The following is a 19,681-nucleotide window of genomic DNA, read 5'->3' as shown; positions in this document are numbered from 1 at the left end:
GGAGTGAAGCTTTAGTCTGACAAACCACTGCTCACCAAAATACATTTGATGAGTGCTGAGCCTAAGCTTGTCCAAAGAATGGAGCATGGATTTAGCTGGAAAAGCTGACATTCTCAGAGAAGAAGCCTTGGACTTAGCCACATTCCTCTGCTAATATTTCTTATGTTTACTACTACTTAGAAAAGTCCTCATGGGAGCAGAACCTTTTACAGAAAGCATAAAGTAAAAGGATCTCATAAGGCCTCCACAAAACACAACAAAGCATGTGCCAACATCTACCTCTTCAATCTCTAAGATTAATTATTGGAAAATTATCTTTCAAATCCATGTAGTACTGAGATGGTATGACTATTATATAGTCATCATGTCTAGACAAAAACACAGACTTCATATAAGTTAATTTTGGTACATGTCTTCAGAAAATCCACTTCTGCAATAAGAGAAGACTTACGAGGAAAATGAAACAGGCTAATCTCCAGAAACACTAAGTTTAGCATGTAACATAAAATACTTTGGGCAATAAGCATGACCACTAATGGAACACATAACAGAGTGTCACAAGGACATAACACAAAATTAAAGTTTTGTACTTACCATAAATGTAGATGTTCGAGTGTTCACCCTGCTGCAGTCATCACACTTGGGTTATCCTGTCGTCAGGCGGTCCCGCAGTCGGCCTGAGTTCCAAAGTCTTGGTCCGGTGTCAGTTGCTGTCGCTTCTTCCCTGACGTCAGAGCACCAGGGGTATATAAGAGGCATCCGACGTAATTTTCTTCAGTTTTTCTTGCCCCAGATGTCAGGTGCCCCCAATAGGTAGGCAAAATATATATATATATATATATAGCTAGATAAAAATAAAACAATACCTTTAGGCACAAGCAAATACACCACAGAGGTTGAATAGAATAGAGTGGTATAGATAAGTTCAGCTAGTTTAGAGGGGATGGAGGGAGGGTAATTTGGACTGCAGCAGGGTGAACACTTGAACATCTACATTTATGGTAGGTACAAAACTGTACTATGTTCATCATGTTACCTTGCTGCAGACATCACACTTGGGTTGAATCCCAAAGCTAAGGATGGGAGATGGAGTTAAACAGGGTTAGAAGGAGCTAGTAGGCCCTGCAAAACTGCAGTGGCAAAACCAGCTCTTGTCTTAGAATATAGAGGTAAGTGATAGTGTTTGGTGAAGGTGTGCACTGAACTCCAAGTTGCAGCTTCCAGAATATCCTTGGTTGGGACTCCCCTGAGAAAGGCTGCTGATGTAGCTGTAGCCCTGGTGGAGTGGGACCTAATGTTAGCAGGTACCGGTTTACCATGATGCGTGTAGCAGAAACGTATGCAATGCCCTATCCATTTAGAAATGGTCTGTTTTGAGATAGCTTTTTCTTGTGATCCTGTAGCATAGGCTACAAAGAGCTGGTCAGAATTTCTGAAAGCCTTAGTTTTATCCAAGTAGTAATGTAATTGCCTGTGAATGTCCAAAGAGTGCAGAAGTCTTTCTCCTTTGTTCTGGGGATTTGGGAAAAAGGTGGGCAAATGAATGGTTTGGTTTAGGGCCACACTGGATACCACCTTTGGCATAAAGGAAGGGTTAGTTCATAGAGAGACTCTGTCTTGATGAAAAATGAGGAAAGGCTCCACTGCCATTAGCGCCTGTAGCTCTGAGACTCTTCTAGCTGAGGTTATTGCTAGTAGCAGGGCAGTTTTCCATGAAAGAAATTTTAAATCAGCTGAAAAAGCTGGTTCAAAGGGCGGCAGTGTAAGCTTTTCCAGAACAAAGTTGAGATCCCAAGTAGGTGTTGGTGCTCTCCTTGGCGGTCTTATGTTCTTAGCCCCTCTGAGGTACTGTCTTAGGAGTTGATGTGAGAATAAAGGAGGATCCGTGTTGTAATGAGCTGAAATTGCTGAAGCGTGGATCTTAATAGATGAAAAGGAAAGACCTTTGTGCAACATCTCAGTTAAATATTGTAGAATCTGAGGAATGTTTGGATCAAGGGGATTTTGGCCTTTAGCCTGGTTCCAGGTGCAAAATCTTCTCCATTTGTCTGAATAGGTTTTCCTGGTGCTGGGCCTCCTGGCCTCCAGAATGACATCCATAACTGCTTTGGATAGAGGTATTGGCTGGTTGTTTAGGTAATTTGCCATGCAGCCAGGTTTAAAGTCTTGAGCTGGCTGTGTAGAATCTGATTGTCTCGCTGGGTGAGCAGGTGAGGAATTTGTGGTAAAATCCATGGTGGGCCATGGGCCATGTTCCTTAAAATTGGATACCAATGCTGGCGTGGCCAGTCTGGTGCAATGAGTATCATTTGTGGCCTCTCTAATCTGACTTTCAGCAGTACCTTTGCTAGAATAGGCAGTGGAGGAAAGGCATACACTGTTAATGTTTTCCAACTGAATGACAGGGTGTCCAATTTCCAAGCTTGTGGATGGAATGTCCTTGTGCAAAATTTTTGAAGTTGGTAGTTTTGGGGGCTTGAAAACAGATCTATGCTTGGGCATCCCCATTTTTGAGCTATCATTGAAAATACTTGTGGATCTAGTTTCCACTCATGTGGATCCATGATGTTTCTGCTTAGGTTGTCTGCCAATGTGTTTTTCTTTCCTGGCAGGAATTGTGCTTGCAATTGAACCTGGTAAGACAGTGCAGTGTTCCACAAGATCATTGCTTGCCTGTATAGAGGGTAGCAATGTGTGCCCCCTTGCTTGTTTATGTACCACATTACTGTGGTATTGTCCATCTTTATTATTAGTTGTCCTGGGTGTAAGAGGTTCTTGAAAGCTGTTAGGGCATTTTGTACTGCTAGCATTTCTTTTTGATTGATATGCAGATGCCTCTGATCTGTAGTCCATTTGCCCTGAATGCACTGTCCTGCCATGTGTGCTCCCCAGGCATAGTCCAATGCATCTGTTGTCATAGTTTGCCTGGCTGTGGGTAAGGTGAAAGGCTGACCCTTGTTGAGGTGACATGCCTGTGCCCACCATAGAAACTCCTGTTGAAGGCAGGGAATGAGTGGTATCATTGTTTCCAAGCTGTGGCTGTGCTGAGTCCATACGCTTTTCAGGTACCATTGTAATTTCCTCATATGCAGTTTTGCAAATGGTATTAGTAGTATGCAAGATGCCATGAATCCCAAGGCCTGCAGAATTTTTCTTGCAGGGAGTTGCCATTATTTTGAAATATTGAGTCAGCTGTTGTTTCTTGTCTGGCGTGAGATAAGCCATCTGGGCCGTTGTATTCAAGCTGGCACCCAGGAATATTATGTTTTGTGAGGGCACTAATTTTGATTTCTTTTTGTTTACTGTGTACCCTAGGCAACTTAGAAGGTGTTTGACAAATGCCAGATGCTTTAAAAGAATGTCCTTGCTTTCTGCTTGAATAAGGCAGTCGTCCAGGTATGGGTATATTTGAATTCCTCTTTGTCTGCAGTATGCAATTACTGGTGCCAGGCAATTTGTGAAGACCCTGGGTGCAGTAGATAAGCCAAAGGGCAGTGCAGGGAATTGATAATGCGTTGAACCTGCAATGAAGCAGAGGTATCTTCTGCAATTTTGTCTGATAGGGACATGCAGGTATGCCTCCTTGAGGTCCAACATTACTAGCCAAGCATTTTTGCCCAGCATGGGAAGAAGCTGCTGTAGTGTTAGCATCTTGAATTTTGGTACTTGCAGATAGGTGTTCAGAACTGAAAGATCTAGAATGGGTCTCCATGCTTTGTCCTTTCTTGGGACTAGAAAGAGTCTTGAGTAAAATCCTTGTCCTTGCTCCTGTGTAGGTACCTGTTGAATGGCTCTCATGTCCATGAGAGCTGTAATTTGTTTTTGTGCCTCTGCCCATTGATTTGGTGGCAGGTTTGGCATTCCTTTTATTCTTGGTAATGAAAGTGGAATCTGTATCCTTGAAAGACAATGTCTAGAACCCATTTGTCTTTTGTGATGATGTGCCAGTTGTCTGCAAAAAATGCTAATTTTCCTCACAAGGGAGCTGCCAGGCGAGATTTGCTTGGTATTTTGAGGATTGAGTCATTGTGTTTGTCTTCTGCTAGCCTGGGGCCTGTCTTCTCCTCCTTTCTGGGTAGCAGTACCCCATTGGTGAGGTTTGTAAGGGCCTTGTGACTGACCTCTGCCCCTTGGGCGTCTGTATTTGCCTCTCTGTGCTCTGTCAGATGCTGGAAAGGACCAGTTTTTTGTTGGCCAATTTCTGCTGAAACGAGGGGGTTGTACCTGCAAAAAATCCTTGACCGTCTGCATAGACTTTGCCTTATCCTCCATTTTCTTTAAAACCTCTTCTGCTTTGACACCAAATAATACATCCTGCTGTAAAGGTGCATCCAATAATTTTGCTTTAACATGATCAGGAAGGGTTTGTTCTTTTAACCAAGCATGTCTACGTATGACAGAGCCAGTAACAGCTGCTCTACAGGAAGCTTCCAATGAATCAAATCCACATTGTAAAGTATATTTGCCCACCTGTTCAGCTGCATGCAACAGATCCTGCATTTCCTTGAATTCAGACTGTTCAGTATGTGTGCTCATTTTTTGTTTTAATTGAGACGTTAGGAATTGCTGATATTTCAGCATGTGAAACTGACAATTTAATGCTCTCATAGCCAGAGTTGCTGAGGTGTATATTTTCTTTCCCCATCTATCTAGGGCTCTGGAATCCCTTTCAGAGGGCACAGGATTTTTAACCATAGAAGCTTTAGCTCCCGTAGGACCCTGGGAAATTGTTTCTGGGTCAGCCACAGGGCTTTTATAAAGGAATTTGTGTGAGTCTGGTACTCTGTAGTATCTGTCTGGTTTGGCTGGAGTAGGAGGTAGAGAGTCTGGATTTAGACTAGACTCCAAGTAAACATCATCCACAATATCCAAAACTGGAGGGATAGCAAGAGGTCTGTGCTGGGGTAGTAAAAGGAACTCTCGGAGCCTTTTCTTAGAATCAGAGTAGTCCTGGCCTTCCCAGTGGAAATGTTCCCTCATGGTATGTAAAGTTTCCCCAAAGGAGTAGTCTTCAGGGGGAGATGCTGAGGGAATAGAGTCTTCAGCATCAGAGTCTTCATAAGGTGTAAAAGTGTAATCCTGTTCCTCCGAAGAATCTGAGGAAATTGAAACCTGATCAGAGGAAGCATAATCCTCCTCTTGTCTTGGTCTTTTAATCAGGAGGGGGATGGGAACCCCTGATTAGGGTAATCAAATCTTCAGCCATCTTAAGCATCTGTTTCTTAGGCATGGGGCCTTGAACTGTAGACTGATGTACAGTCTTCTTTGGTTTTAAAGGAGTTTTAAGCTTAGCATAAGATTTAATGATGAGTGTAGTCGGTCTGAAGACACCTTCTGCAACCGAAGGTGTTTCCACTGCACCGGGGTCTACTTCTGCTCCAGTGACGGAAGGGCCTAATCAAGATGGCTGCGTCGGCCTAGTAGACTCCGCTTGAGAATCCGCAGCTGTCTGGGGTTCCAGTTCTGCAGTCATCAGGGGCTGCGTAGGCGCCTCACTGAAAACCGGAGAACCGGCGACAGGCCCAGCAGAGGCCTCGGAGTCTGGCTTGTTCCTAGGCTGCCTGTCCTTATCTTTGTGTTTTTTATGCATGCTGGTCGTCGGCTGCTCCAACGGCATGATATAATTAAATTTCCTACCAAAGTAATTTTGTGCGAAGTCAAAACGGCGTTGGATAGTTTGTTTATTAAACCTAGCACAAAACCGACAACCTGTGATGTCGTGGTCTGGGCCTAGTCAAGGAATACAATATGAATGAAAGTCCTTATGAGGTATTTGCTTCCCACAAGAAATGCAATTGTTAACTTTTTCTGACATCGGACTGAGGCAAGAAAAGGTTCCCCAATGGGGTACTTAGCTTTATTGAAGACTTTGAACTGAAATTCAAATCGAAAATCGCAGGTGTCGGCCGACCGGCAGTTGCGAACTGCTTCTTCTTCGGGCACCATGTGGCAAGAAAGACTGAAGAAAATGGCGTTGGATGCCTCTTATATAACCCTGGCGCACTGACATCAGGGAAGAAGCGACAGCAACCGACGACGGACCAAGACTTTGGAACTCAGGCCGACTGCGGGACCACCTGACGGCAGGTTAACCCAAGTGTGATGACTGCAGCAGGGTAACATGATGAACATCAGCTGACAGTAAGAAACAACCAGCCAGTCAGTAAGGTACTGCCCAGTATCTACATACAGTTATCCCACAGTTGTAGACTATGTCATGAGCTGGCAGTTAAGTAATAGAAAAAGTAGTAACAGAACTCACTGATGTAAGAATGAGTGCTAAAGAAAGAAACTAGCAACTGCAGTGGGCCCCCCTTCAGTACAGCAGGCAACATTTCATCTGAGAAGTAAGGACTGTCTTGTATAAACAGAAATACCCTCCAAGATCTGTACATTACCATAAACCTTAGAACACTGTTTCTTCGTAACAGACCTTAATTAAATTTTTCCTTTCATTTTCAGAAAGTGTCAAACATTTATAAATGGAACATTAGGAGCTACAGCTGGCACATAAAGACTTCACTGTATACATACATCCTGCCACTTGTCTTCCTCTTCCTTCATCTGGTTGTGTATGTTCTGCAGATGTTCGTACCGTGCCCTGCTATGAGGTTGCATCATTTCATCTTCAAGCCTCATGTCATACATGCTGGCACTCCTGAAAGACAAAAGGTAGACTCACAATATTAGAGCAGGAATATTGTCCATAATACGAAAATCTGCTACTACTATGTAGCAGATGAAGGTAGTTTAATTAAGGTGCGAGCTACAATCTGTAGTGACTGCACCCACTTACCACATTCTACTAACTGCTCTGTAGTGTAAGCAAACCCTAACATTTTCATCCCAAAATTAAGTGACATTGTTCCTTATAAAACAGGGCATGTAATCACATCAGAGAAACAAAGACTCAGAACATCAAAATAACCAGGTGCTCTGACACCTATAAAAATAATTATGAATTAACTTGACGTAACAGCTCTTTGGAGGGTTGCTTTAACAGTTTACTAGAAGAATAACCAGAATGTCCAATCTTACAGCAACTTGGATTGTTCTCCCTAGTCTATTATAGACTTAAAGCAGATCTCATAAGTGTTTATAGGGCATTTTATAAGGATTTCCAGTCTGGATACTACCGCTTGACCTAGACATAAGGAGAAAGCAGTTAAAACTGCACCAAACCAGAGCAAATAAATGGTGATTATAGTTTAATAAAATAGTAGTAAGACATTGGGTAAGGTTGTCACAAAATGTTATAATGGTCAAAAATGTGACTGCCACTAAAAAGACCTTGCGCTCTTATATGAACTAAAGGGTCTTCAAGGCAGGCATATTACAGTGTTTTCTTACATCTCTTTGTCCCAGTTTTATATACTGGGATTTAGGATCACCTAAGAAGCTGATAGCCTGCTCTCCACAAGGACAGAAGAGAAGCACTGAAACATTAGGTGCAACTGCTGGGTGTCAAAACCTCTGACAGTGACAAGAAGTCCTGTAACCAATCTTGGAAGTGAAGGAAGCATGGTGGAGAGCCTGAAAGGTATACATAATATGACAGAATTCATGGAAAATGGATTCTTAATGCCCATGATACAATGGCCAACCATAAAACAAATAATTGTATAGATAAATAATATAATTCAGTGTTGTTCTGAAAAGTCTTACTTTAAACGGTGTAGCACTATTGTTATGAACAAGCGAAGAAACCATATACAGCAGAAATCATTTAAGACAAAAATAAAGACTCAGCCATGTGAAAAGTACAGTTGTGTAAAATCTTACCATAACGGTAGATGTCCTTGCCTTCACCACTGCAGTATTCATTACAAATGCGGATTCCCTGCCATGAAGCCCACCATCTGGCCAGTTTACAAAAGTCTACCATTGCTTTAAGGTATGCTGGACGTCACCTACACACTACTTGCGTAGTGTAGTAGGAACAGCAGTCCAGGAAAAACCAAAGAGAACCTGCACAACCAGGAAAGAAAAAAGACTAGGGGGATGGAGGGAGGGAGTGAATACTGCAGCAATGAATGCAAGGACATCTACCATTATGGTAAGATTTTACACAACTGTACTATGTCCACACATTCACCTCTGCAGTATTCCTTGTGAATGGGAGAGTGCCAAAGGTGAAGAAGAAACCTAGGAGTAGGAAGCAATAGCAGAGTCCTCTAAGAAGCCATGAAGAATGGCATCAGCTAAACCAGCTCTAGCTCTGGAGATACCATCCAACTGGTGTCTGGTAAAGGTATGCACAGTCATCCAGGTAGCAGCGTCAAGAATAGAACTGGTGTATAAGCCTTTGAAAAAAGCACCAGAAGAAGCCACAGCTCTAGTAGAATGAGCCTTTACAGAAGAAGGAAGGCTCTCGCCATGAAAAGTATAACAAAAGGAAATAGCCTTTGAAATCCAAGTGGAAACAGTTTGCTTGGAAACAGCCAAACCTAAAGACCTAGGATGAAAGGAAACAAATAACTGGTCAGATTTTCTGATAGCTTTAGTTTTATCCAAATAAAATCTGAGCTGTCTATATACATCTAAGGTATGCAGCATCCTCTCACTGTCAGACTGCGGAGAGGGGAAAAAGTAAGAAAATTAATAGACTGATTAAGTGACAACTCATTAACCACCTTGGGCAGGAAAGAATGATTAGTAAGCAAGGACACCCTGTCATCATGAAATATCAAAAAAGGTGGACAAGCCATAAGGGCTTGCAACTCAGACTCCCGTCTGGCAGAAGTAAGACCTAACAAAAAAACTATCTTTCAAGAGCAATGTTGCAAGGAAGCTGAAACAGCAGGCTCAAAAGGAGTCTGAATCAATTTTTTCCAGAATGAAATTAAGATCCCAGGGAGGAGGAACAGGCTTCCTGGGAGGTCTAACATTAAGGAGACCTTTAAGAAATTGCTTAGCCTCAAATCTAGAAGCTAACAGAGGAGTTAAAGGCAGACAAGCAGAAAGAGCTGATAAGTGGATCTTAATAGAAGAATAGGCCAAACCAGCATTGAGCAACTCACACAAATAAGAAAGAACCAAAAGAACATCTACAGAAAGTGGGTCCACGTCACGAGATAGACACAAAACAGAAAACCTCTTCCATTTAGACAAGTAGGATTTCATAGTAGTAGGTTTCCTGGCCTCCTGCAGGACTTGCATCATGTTCTCAGAAAAAAAGGTGTCTATGAGGGATCAAAACCCTATCACCCAAAATGTCAGTTGAAGCATGGACAGGTGGGGATGGATGACAGACCCCTTGTCTTGTGAGAGGAGATCCACCCTGTGAGGTAACGTGTGATGACTGCCCTTGATTATTTGCAGAAGTAGGGGGAAAGTACAGTTGTGTACACTTACCATAAATGTAGATGTTTGAGTGTATTCACTGTTACAGTCATCACACTTGGGTTATCTGCCTGCAGGGAGCCCTCAGCCGGCCTGAATACCAGAGTCTTTGGCTTTCTGTGTTGGATGCTGTTGCTTCTTCCATGATGTGAGGTCATCAGGGGTATAAAACATGCTGCCAATACCATTACATAAGTTTTTCTTGCCGCAGATGTCAGGTGCCCCCACAATAAGAAGCAATTATATGGTATGGAACACCCCCAGTAAAAAACAAATACACATGATATAATATATGCCAAACAAGGAGGAAAGGTAAAAGTCAAGAGAAGTCAGGGGGCTGAAGGGAGGGTAACCAGGACTGCAACAGTGAACATACTCGAACATCTACATTTATGGTAAGTGTACACAACTGTACTATGTTCTTCATGTTTCACTGTTGCAGTCATCACATTTGGGTTGATTCCCAAAGCTAAGGAAGGGTGGAGGTAGTTAAAGAGCATTAGGGCTAGCAATAAGGCCCTGTAAGACTGCTGTGGCAAATCCAGCTCTGGATTTAGAAAAGATAGGCAGGTGGTAATACTTAGTGAAAGTATGTGCAGAGCTCCAGGTTGCAGCTTCCAGGATGTCCCTGGTATGGACTCCTATGAGAAATGCAGTAGAGGTAGATGCAGCCCTGGTGAATGTGTTCTTATCCCCTGTGGGGTAGGTTTTTCCATGGTTTTTGTAGCAGAAATGGATGCAATGAGCTATCCATTTGGAAATGGTTTGCTTTGAAATGGCCTTCCCCTCTGCCCCTGCAGCAAAGCTAACTAGCAGCTGGTCAGATTTTCTGAGAGGCTTAGTCCTGTCCAAATAGAATCTAAGCTGTCTGTGTACACCCAGAGAATGCAGTATCCTTTCCCCTTTATTCTGAGGATTAGGGGAAAAAATAGGCAAATGAATGGACTGGTTTAGAGCCACGCAAGACACTACCTTGGGCATAAAGGAAGGATTAGTCCTGAGGGAAACCCTGTCCGCATGGAAGATAATGAAGGGTTCCACTGCCATGAGGGCCTGCAGTTCAGACACTCTTCTTGCTGAAGTGATGGCTAGAAGTAAAGCTGTTATCCAAGAAAGGAATTTCAACTCCGCTGTAGCAGCTGGTTCAAAGGGGGAAGAGTGAGTTTTTCCAATATAAAGTTAAGGTCCCAGGCTGGAGTGGGGGTTCTCCTGGGGGGGTCTTAAATTTTTGGCCCCTGTAAGGAATTGTTTTAACAGGGTATGAGAGAAGAGGGGTGGCTCAGTATTACAATGTGCTGATATGGCAGAGGCATGAATCTTAACTGAAGAGAAAGACAGGCCCTTGTGGAGCATTTCTGTTCAATAATCTAGAATATGAGGTTAGCTGGGCACCGTTGTGCCCATCCCCTGATCCTGGCTCCAGGAACATTATTGTTTCCACTTTTCAGCATAGGAGTTTCTAGTACTAGGCCTCCTTGCCTCAAGAATGACATCCAGCACCTGCTTACTGAGGGATGCTGGAGGTGAACTCAGGGAATTAGCCAGGCTGCAAGGTTAAGGGTTTGAAGCTGAGGGTGCAGAATCTGGCCCACCTGCTGGGACAGCAGGGAAGGGGTCTGAGGCAGATGCCAAGGTTGTAGCACTGTCAGACTGCGCAAAAGGGGTACCAGTACTGGCGTGGCCAGTATGGTGCAATCAGTATTGTCCTTGGCTTGTCCTGTTTGATCTTAAGTAGAACCTTCGAGAGGAAAGGCAGAGGGGGAAAGGCATAAATTGAGAGGCTTTCCCAGGAAAAGGACAGGGCATCCACTTTCTAAGCTTGACTGTGGGGAGTTCTAGTACAGAATTTGTTCAATTGGTTGTTCTGAGGGGAGGTAAAGAGGTCTACCTCTGGTGTCCCCCATTTGTTCCTCAAGAGCTTGAATATTTTGGCTTCCAGTTTCCATTCGTGGGGGTCCATGAGATTTCTGCTTAAGTCATCTACCAGTGAATTTAGTTTGCCTGGCAGGAGTTGAGCTTGTAGGTTCACTTGGTAGCTCAAGGCTGTGTTCCACAGAGCCATGGCTAGTCTGCAGAGTGGATAGGAATGGGTTCCCCCCTGCTTGTTTATGTACCACATAACTGTGGAGTTGTCTGTCTTTACCAATAGTTGTCCTGGAAGAATAAGGTCTTTGAAGGCTGTCAGAGCATTCTGTACAGCTAACATTTCTTTTTGATTGATATGCAGGTGCATCTCTTTTGGGTTACATTTGCCCTGAATGCACTGCCCTGCCCTGGGAGCCCCCCATGCATAGTCTGATGCATCTGTTGTTAGGGTTTGAGCGGCAGGGGGTAGAGTGAAAGGGAGTCCCTTCTTGTGGTAACAAGCCTCTGCCCACCAAAGAAACTCTGCCCCTAGACAAGGAATGATAGGAATCATTGTTTCCAGGTCCTGAGAATGTTGACACCATAGACTTTTTTGATACCATTGAAGTTTCCTCATATGCAGTCTTGCATATGGAATTAACAGAATGCAAGAGGCCATGAATCCCAGGGCTTGCAAGATTTTCCTTGCAGATAGCTGGGTTTTTGTGGCCAGTAGTTTGAAGTAGGTTGTCAAATGAACTTGCTTCTCTAGAGTGAGGAATGCCATCTAGGAAGTTGTGTTCAAGCTTGGTCCTAGGAATACAATCTGTTGGCAGAGTAATAGGTATGATTTCTTCTTGTTGATGGTGTACTCCAGTGAAGTTAGAAGTCTCTTTACAAATGCCAGGTGTTGTAATAGCAAGTCCTGACTCCCTGCCTGAATTAGGCAATCGTCCAAGTATGGGTAAATCTGAACATTTCTCTGCCTGCAAAATGCAATGGCTGGAGCTAGGCACTTTGTGAATGCCCTGGGCACAGTAAATAAGCCAAAGGGAAGTGCATAGAACTGATAGTGCATGGAGCCTGCCCTGAAGCATGGGTATGTTTTGCAGGACTCCCTTATTGGGATGTGCAGGTAAGCTTCTTTTAAGTCTAGAGTTGCCAGCCAGACATCCTTGGCTAGCATAGGAAGAAGCTGTTGAAGAGTTAGCATTTTGAATTTTGGAACCACCAAAAAGGTGTTGAGAATAGAAAGGTCCAGGATAGGATGCCAGGAGTTCTCTTTTCTGGGATCCAGGAAGTAAAAACCTCATCCCCTTTGTTCTGCTGAGACAGGTTGAATAGCCCTGATACTGAGGAGAGAGAGTACTTGTTTTTGGACTACCACCCACTGGTTTGTGGGGGAGGTCTGGCCATCCACTTGGGGTTGGACAAGAGTAGAAGTGCAATCTGTATCCTAGGGAAGCTATGTTTAAAACCCATTTGTCTTGGGTAATGAGTTCCCAGTTTTTTGCATGCAGGGAGAGCTTTCCTCCTAAGGGAGCAAGTAGTTGAGCAAGGCTTGGAAGAGTTAAGGATAAGTCACTGTGCCATTTTCCATAGGGGGTGGCTTACTACTCCCTACTTTGGAAGTGGGGGGGGGCCCACTGCTTAGATCTGTGCATAGCCTGAGACTGAAGGCTTGGCGGTCTGCTGCTCCTGGGTTTGGACTGAGAAAGTCTGGAAAGGGGCTGGAAAGGACCAGTTCTTTGAAGGGCAATGTCTACTGAATCTAGGTGGCTGTACTTTAAGAATTTTTTAACAGTTTGCATAGATTTAGCTTTTTCCTCCATCCTTTTGAGGACTTCTTCTGCTTTGTTGCCAAAAAGGCACTCTTGGTTTAAGGGTGCTTCCAGTAATTTAGCTTTAACATGATCTGGCAAGTTTTGTTCCTTAAGGCAAGCATGCTTTCGAAGTACAGATCCAGTGACAGCAGCCCTGCAAGATGCTTCTGAAGCATCAAAACCACATTGCAAAGTATGTTTACCTATTTGGTCAGCAGAATGCATTAACTCTTGCATATCTTTGTGTTCAGCAAAGTCAGGAATCAACATAATTTTCTGTTTAATTAATCCCATAATATGCTGCTGATACTTTAACATATGAAACTGGCAATTTAAAGCCCTAATGCCCAAAGTAGCAGAAGTATATACCTTCTTGCCTCATCTGTGTAAAGCCCTAGAATCCCTATCAGAAGGGGTAGGATTTTTGGCAGTAGTAGCCTTAATGCCTTTTGGTCCTTGGGAAATGGTCCACGGATCCGCAGTAGGATTCTTGAACAGGAATTTGTGAGAGTCAGGTACTCTGTAGTACCTGTCAGGTTTCCTGGCAGCTGGAGGCAAAGTGTCTGGGGTAAGGCTGGATTCCAAGAAAACATCATCTACAATCTCCAGAACAGTAGGGATAGCTAGAGGCCTGTGTTGAGGCAGGTTTAAAAGTTCCCTAAGTCTCTTTTTGGACTGTGAAAAGTCCTGGCTTTCCCAGCGGAAATGCTCCCTAAGAGTATGCAAGGTTTTACCAGAAGAAAAATCTTCTAGAGGGGAAGCAGAGGGAATGGAATCCTCTGCATCAGAATCCTCATAAGTAGATAAGGGTAAATCCTGGTAATCAGTAGGAGCAGAAATATCAGATTCCTGATCAGAAGAATCAGAAAGAAAATCAGTTCTAGGTCTCTTAGAGGGGGGGGGGGGGAGGCTGGCTTCCCCTAATTAATGTAATAAGGTCTTCAGCCATTCTAAGCATTTGTTTTTGAGGCATATGGGCCTGAGAATGCGGTTTGGTCGTCGGTTTTCTAGGCTTAGTGCGAGCTTTAGGCCTGAGGAACTCGGTATTCTTAGCTTGAAATGAAGTCGTCGGTTTAATATAAAAATCGGTAGGCCTGAATGCACCCTCAGATGCCAGTGACTGAACAGACCCATCCAAGGTAGAGACATCCGCAGGTTTCATAGTCGAAGAAGCATCTCGCGGCATACCGGACTCTGAATGGATCTCAGTAGAGGCCTGCGAATCTGTAGTAGCGGGTATCAGCGGCTGCGAAAGCGCCTCACTGAGTACCGGCAGACTGGTGACTAGCTTAATGGTAGCATCGTCGGCTGTTTTGGACCTAAGCGGTCTGTCTCTGTCTTTATCCTTGCATTTTTTTGGAAGATTGGTAGTCAGATGGCTTAATGAAGCCATTTCAGAGTATGGAGATTGAGAATGAAAGTATTTAGCTACAAAAATACCCCGACAATGAATAGTTCGGGCATTGAACAAGGTACAAAACTGACAGCGAGGGACATTGTGGTCTGGGCCTAAACAGGTGACGCAGTAAGAATGAAAATCTCTATGAGGTGTTTGCTTTCCATAGGCAAGACAATTGTTAATTTTTTCTGACATCGGTTAGAACAGGAAAAAAGGATCCCCAATGGGGTACTTATCTTTTTGAAGACTTCAGATCTGAAACTCGAAAATGAAAATTTCAGGAGTTGGCCCACTGGCACTTGCGAACTGCTTCTGCTTTGGGCACTGCACGGCAAGAAAGACCGATGTAATGTCATCTGCTGCATGTTTTATACCCCTGATGACCTGATGTCATGGAAGAAGCGACAGCATCCGACACAGAAATCTGAAGACTCTGGTATTCAGGCTGGCTGAGGGCTACCTGCAGGCAGATAACCCAAATGTGATGACTGCAACAGTGAAACACGAAGAACATCCAGTGCTGTCGCAGCCAAAAAGGAGTCACCAACAAGATTTTGGGAGTATCCTGTTGAATCTTGAACAGGACTCTTGGAATGAGAGGAAGGGGAGGGAATGCATAACGAAACATCCCCTTTCAAGAAAAGGAGAGGGCATCCACCTTCCATAGCAGAGGACCTGGGACTCCGGCACGAAACAGAGGAAGTTGCCTGTTCAGAGGGGAGGCAAAGAGATCTACTTGAGGAGTACCCGACTGGTGAACAATGTCCAGAAACAAATCCATGTGAAGCATCCATTTATGGGATTGAGTGAAGGACCTGCTCAGATTGTCTGCCACAACGTTATGATCTGAAAGAATATAAACTGCCTGAAGGGTCACTTGTTAGCCAGATCCCATACCAGAAGTGCCTGCCGGCAAAGATGGTAAGATCTTGTACCCCCCCCCCCCCCGTTTGTTGATATACCACATAACTGTGGTACTGTCTGTGAACACCTTGACAGGCCCCAGAGAGAAGAGAGGATGAAAGGCCTGAAGAGTCAGCATAAGAGCTCTCATCTCTTTGATGCTGATGTGCTCCTTCTGCTGATGAGGCGACCACAATCCCTGAACCCTCAGGGAGCCAAATGTTGCTCCCTTTCCCACACAGCTGAAGCACCTTGTGAACACATCCTGAGAGGGAAGAGGATGTTGAAAAGGGAGCCCTGGATTCAGAGACAACTGCTGAATCCACCACAGAAGTTCTTTCTTGAGACACGGGAGAAGAGGAACTGGAAAGTCTAGAAGATGCGCATGTTGAAGACACACCGACTTCAGAAACCACTAGAACTTCCTCATGTGGAGTTTGGCCAGAGGGAGCATGAGAATGGTGAAAGCCATGAACCCTAGAGCTCTCAGAAACTCTCTAGCTATAATGGAAGCCAGGGGAAAAAGAGTTTGAAAGTAAGAAATGACAGTTAAGGCCTTTGGAGGAAGCAGGGATGCAACATTGGTACTGTTTGAATCCTGCAACCCAGAAAGACATGATCCTGAGAAGGAGTCAGGGAAGACTGTTTGAAGTTTATTGTGACCCCTGGGCTCTGAAGAAGAGAAATGGTAAAACAAAGATTTTAAAAAAGGGCCTCTGGAGAGGATGCCTGAATCAGCAGGTCATCCAAATAAGGAAAGATATGGATCTCTTGAAGCCTACAAAAGGCAATCACGGGAGCGAGACATTTGGTGAATATCCTTGAGACAGTAGAAAGACCAAAGGGCAAAGCATAGAACTGAAAATGCCAGGAAGTAACAGAGAAACACAAAAATCTCATGAAAAGATGGAGATAAGCATCCTTGAGGTCCACAGACAAGAGAAAGGCCTGAGGGAACAAGCGAGGGAAAAAGGGACTGAAGGGACAACATCTGAAAGGAAGGCACCTTCAGAAAAGTATTTAGATGACAGAGGCCTAGAATAGGTACCTAAGTACATTCTTTTCTGGGCACTAGAAACATTTTTGAATAAAACCCTTTCCCCCTTTGGGACACAGGCACCTCCTGAATAGTACCTTGAGACAAGAGGTCTCAAAGAATCTCTGGTAAAAAAGGAAGCTGTTCCCGAGGAGGCTGAGGAATGCCCATAAAAGGAGGGTGGGAAATCCAGACCATTAAGTACCGTGCCGAATGATAGACAGAATCCAAGAATCCTGGGTGATTCGGAGCCAAACAGGAAGAGAAAGAGAAAGGCAAAGAGAAAGAGGAATGTGGCTGGGAACAAGTGGATAGTCAGATAGCACCTGATTTGTCAGGAAAGGAAGGCTTAAGAATTTCTGCAGTCTGATTGGCCTTAGCAGAAGGAGTCTGTATACCACCCTTTTTATCTTTAGAAGGAGAGCGAGATTGCCTATGAACAAAGGCTGGCTTAGAAGGGTAGTTTCACTGAAATTAAGGCACAGGAGAATCAGACATGTTTATGCTCATGTAAAAGCCCCCCCTCCCCCCATCTTGAAGAGACTTAAATAAACCAGCAGCCGCTTCTCCAAAAAAAGTTTATTATCCAGAGGAGCATCCATCAACTTAGCCTTAATACCATCAGGTAAAGGTTGAATCCTAAGCCAAGAGCACCTCCTCAGAGCTGAACCGAAAGCAGCAGCCCTAGAAGAGGCATCTGCTGCATCACAACTACATTTGATAGAATGATGATCTACTGGAGAGGAAGTCCCTAGGAAGGAAAGAGCAGAAGATTTACTCTCAGAGCCTGGAAGATCAGAAAAAAGTTGACAAGTCTAAGAAAGAAGAGCCAACACATACCTACACATATGGGTCTGATAATTAATAGCCCTAAAAGCTAGGGTAGCCGAAGTATTAACCTTCTTACCCAGCTTATCCATGGTTCTACTGTCCTTGTCAGAAGGCAGTAACATGAATGAAGGATGCAATTAAGATGGCTTATCCATGGCCACAGACACCACAGAGGGGTCAGCAGCAGGGCATGTAAACAAAAAGGAACAATCCTCAGACACCCTATGAAACCTATCAGACTTCTTGGGAGCAGGGGGCTGAGAATCTGGTGCTTTAGAGGCATTGGAAAAAACATCCAATAAAGTAGCCAAGACAGGAGGAATGGCCGTAGGTTTAGGAGATTCCATCTGCAATAAATCATAGTACCTCTTATGGATATCCAAAACCTGGGCACAATCCCACTTAAAAAATTCCATCATCCTAGTGACTACGACCCCAAAGGAAATTTCCTCAGAAGGATTATCTAGTGTATGACAGTCCTTCTCCTCAGACCAGTAGTCTAAAAGAGAAGGAATCTAGATAGAATAAGTAAGGGATTCTTCATCAGAATCCAACTCTTCCTCAGAAGAATTCAATAGTCTGGGCCTTTTAGGGGAAGAAGAGGACCAAAGGGGAGCAGAAACGGAATCCCCTTCAGGAGGCCTTAATGACAGTAAAGCACTAAATAACCCCTGGGTAAAGGCCTGCCACTCACTTTGTGGATCCCTAGGAGCAGAAGAAACATGATTAGTTTTCTGTTTCTTTTTTAAGGGGACATCTGTCCTAGAAACCTGAGAAGGCCCTGTGTCAGGACAGCATTCCACAACTGTAGTAGGAACTTCATCCCTAAAGAGAAACTATGGAACCCCTCTAGACCCCTTGGAAACAAGCAACCGTGGTTCCCCCTGAATGTCTGAAACAGATGCCTGCAAAGCCTCATCAGACGTGTTGCCCACCAGATGCTCACTGGCCTATAACCCAGATGTGTTACAGGAATCTGACAAAACAACCAGGCAAGTCTCTGGGTTCATAATACCCTTGGGAGAAACTCCTGGCAGAGGCTGGACAGCGGAAGATTCCCGTCTTACATTATGCACCTTTTTCTTCCCTGATGGCTGACCCTCGTGGCAGGAAGTTACATCCATAGTATCTTTAGGAAGAAGCTTAAGACACTTGTTCTCCAGATACAATGAAAGGGAAGAAAGCCGACTACTAAGGGTTTTATGGACCAACACCTGACAAACTGAACAACACTTATGGTCATGAGCAGCACTTAGGCAAAAAGGACACTTATCGTGGCAGTCTTTATGGGGAATCAGTCTCCCACACAGGCATTTACCCTTCCTGGATGACAATAACCCCCCCCCCCCCAAACAGCACAAAACAATTAGAAAAAGAACAAAAGAGCCAACTGGATACTTATCTGCAATGGTGAGTACTTCGCAAACAGGAGTAATCACCAAAATGGCAACAAACAGAAAAAAAAGCAAAAAACGGATGGAGGTAACAGACCGATAGTTAAAAAAAAGTGTTTGGACTGGTGGCAAAGAAGTTCTGAGGATGGTACACCTGAATGTCACCTTTATGCCTTACACTATGCAAGGAGTATGCAGGTGATGTTCAGCGCACCTAAAAGCAACGGTGGACTTTGGTAAGCTGGCCAGATGGTGGGCTTCATGGCAAGGAATCCCCATTTGTAATGAATACTGCAGCAATGAATTTAAGGACATCAAATGATCCAGGATTGTAAAATCAGTGAAGGTCTCCCTACTATACAGAAAAAATAGATTTTGAGAAGAAAATGTGGAGCTTCTCACAATTAATAAACTAGCCATGAAACAAAGCAAAAGGATCAAAAGAGGCTATCTCAGAAAACAACAAAAACTATATACATATCAGTAAAACATTTAAATTATTGTCAGCTTTCATGCTTAATTAGTTTGGTGAACAGGAAAGCTAATCAACACTTGTGCACTATCATAATATTAACAGGTTCGAGAAATATCCCCTTTCCACATTATTCCGCAATTGCAGAATTGGTTTATTTAATTAGCAGGGGCAATGGGGGTCAAGGGAGCAAGCACACTGTAAAAAAGATACATTTTTCTTTGCATGCTTTGAGGTTATACCTTGAGGCATGTGCAGTTTACAGTCAATTTTTTCAATGATATTATGTCAATGTTTTATTGTCGATATTGTGGTGTTTCAACTTTATATATATATATTATATATATATACATATCGAGAGAGAGAGAGATTGACAGGTATATTCATACACATACACATACATACATAGAAGACTGTGAGAGACTTTCTATTTAGCAAAACTGGAGACATTCCAAGCAGAACAGAGATCCCCTTCTCCATGAAAAATATTTATCCTAGTGTGAAAAAGAATCTGTTTAGTATTTATCTGTCTTGCATATACTGAAATGACAAAAACAGGAAACTTAAAAGCACGCCCCATCACCACCCCCAAACACACATAATACACACACACACACACACACACACACACACACA

General features: G+C 43.7%; 1 protein-coding gene across 6 annotated transcripts in view; it reads right to left on the bottom strand.

Moving 5' to 3' along the window:
* Window positions 1-19,681, bottom strand: part of LIMCH1 (LIM and calponin homology domains 1) — a 1,973,196-nt gene that overhangs the window by 418,783 nt on the left and 1,534,732 nt on the right. For all 6 annotated transcript variants that reach the window (XM_044061504.1, XM_044061502.1, XM_044061501.1 and 3 more), the window contains one exon: window positions 6,535-6,658. In XM_044061504.1, the coding sequence (XP_043917439.1) occupies window positions 6,535-6,658 (124 nt within the window). The remainder of the gene's footprint in view (window positions 1-6,534; window positions 6,659-19,681) is intronic.

Source organism: Protopterus annectens, chromosome 2.part0 (assembly GCF_019279795.1).
Source record: "Protopterus annectens isolate FY-2018-M chromosome 2.part0, PAN1.0, whole genome shotgun sequence".
NCBI classification, from domain to species: domain Eukaryota; kingdom Metazoa; phylum Chordata; order Ceratodontiformes; family Protopteridae; genus Protopterus; species Protopterus annectens.
Note: the sequence above shows the minus strand (reverse complement) of the source record. Positions and strands in the feature narration are given on the sequence as shown.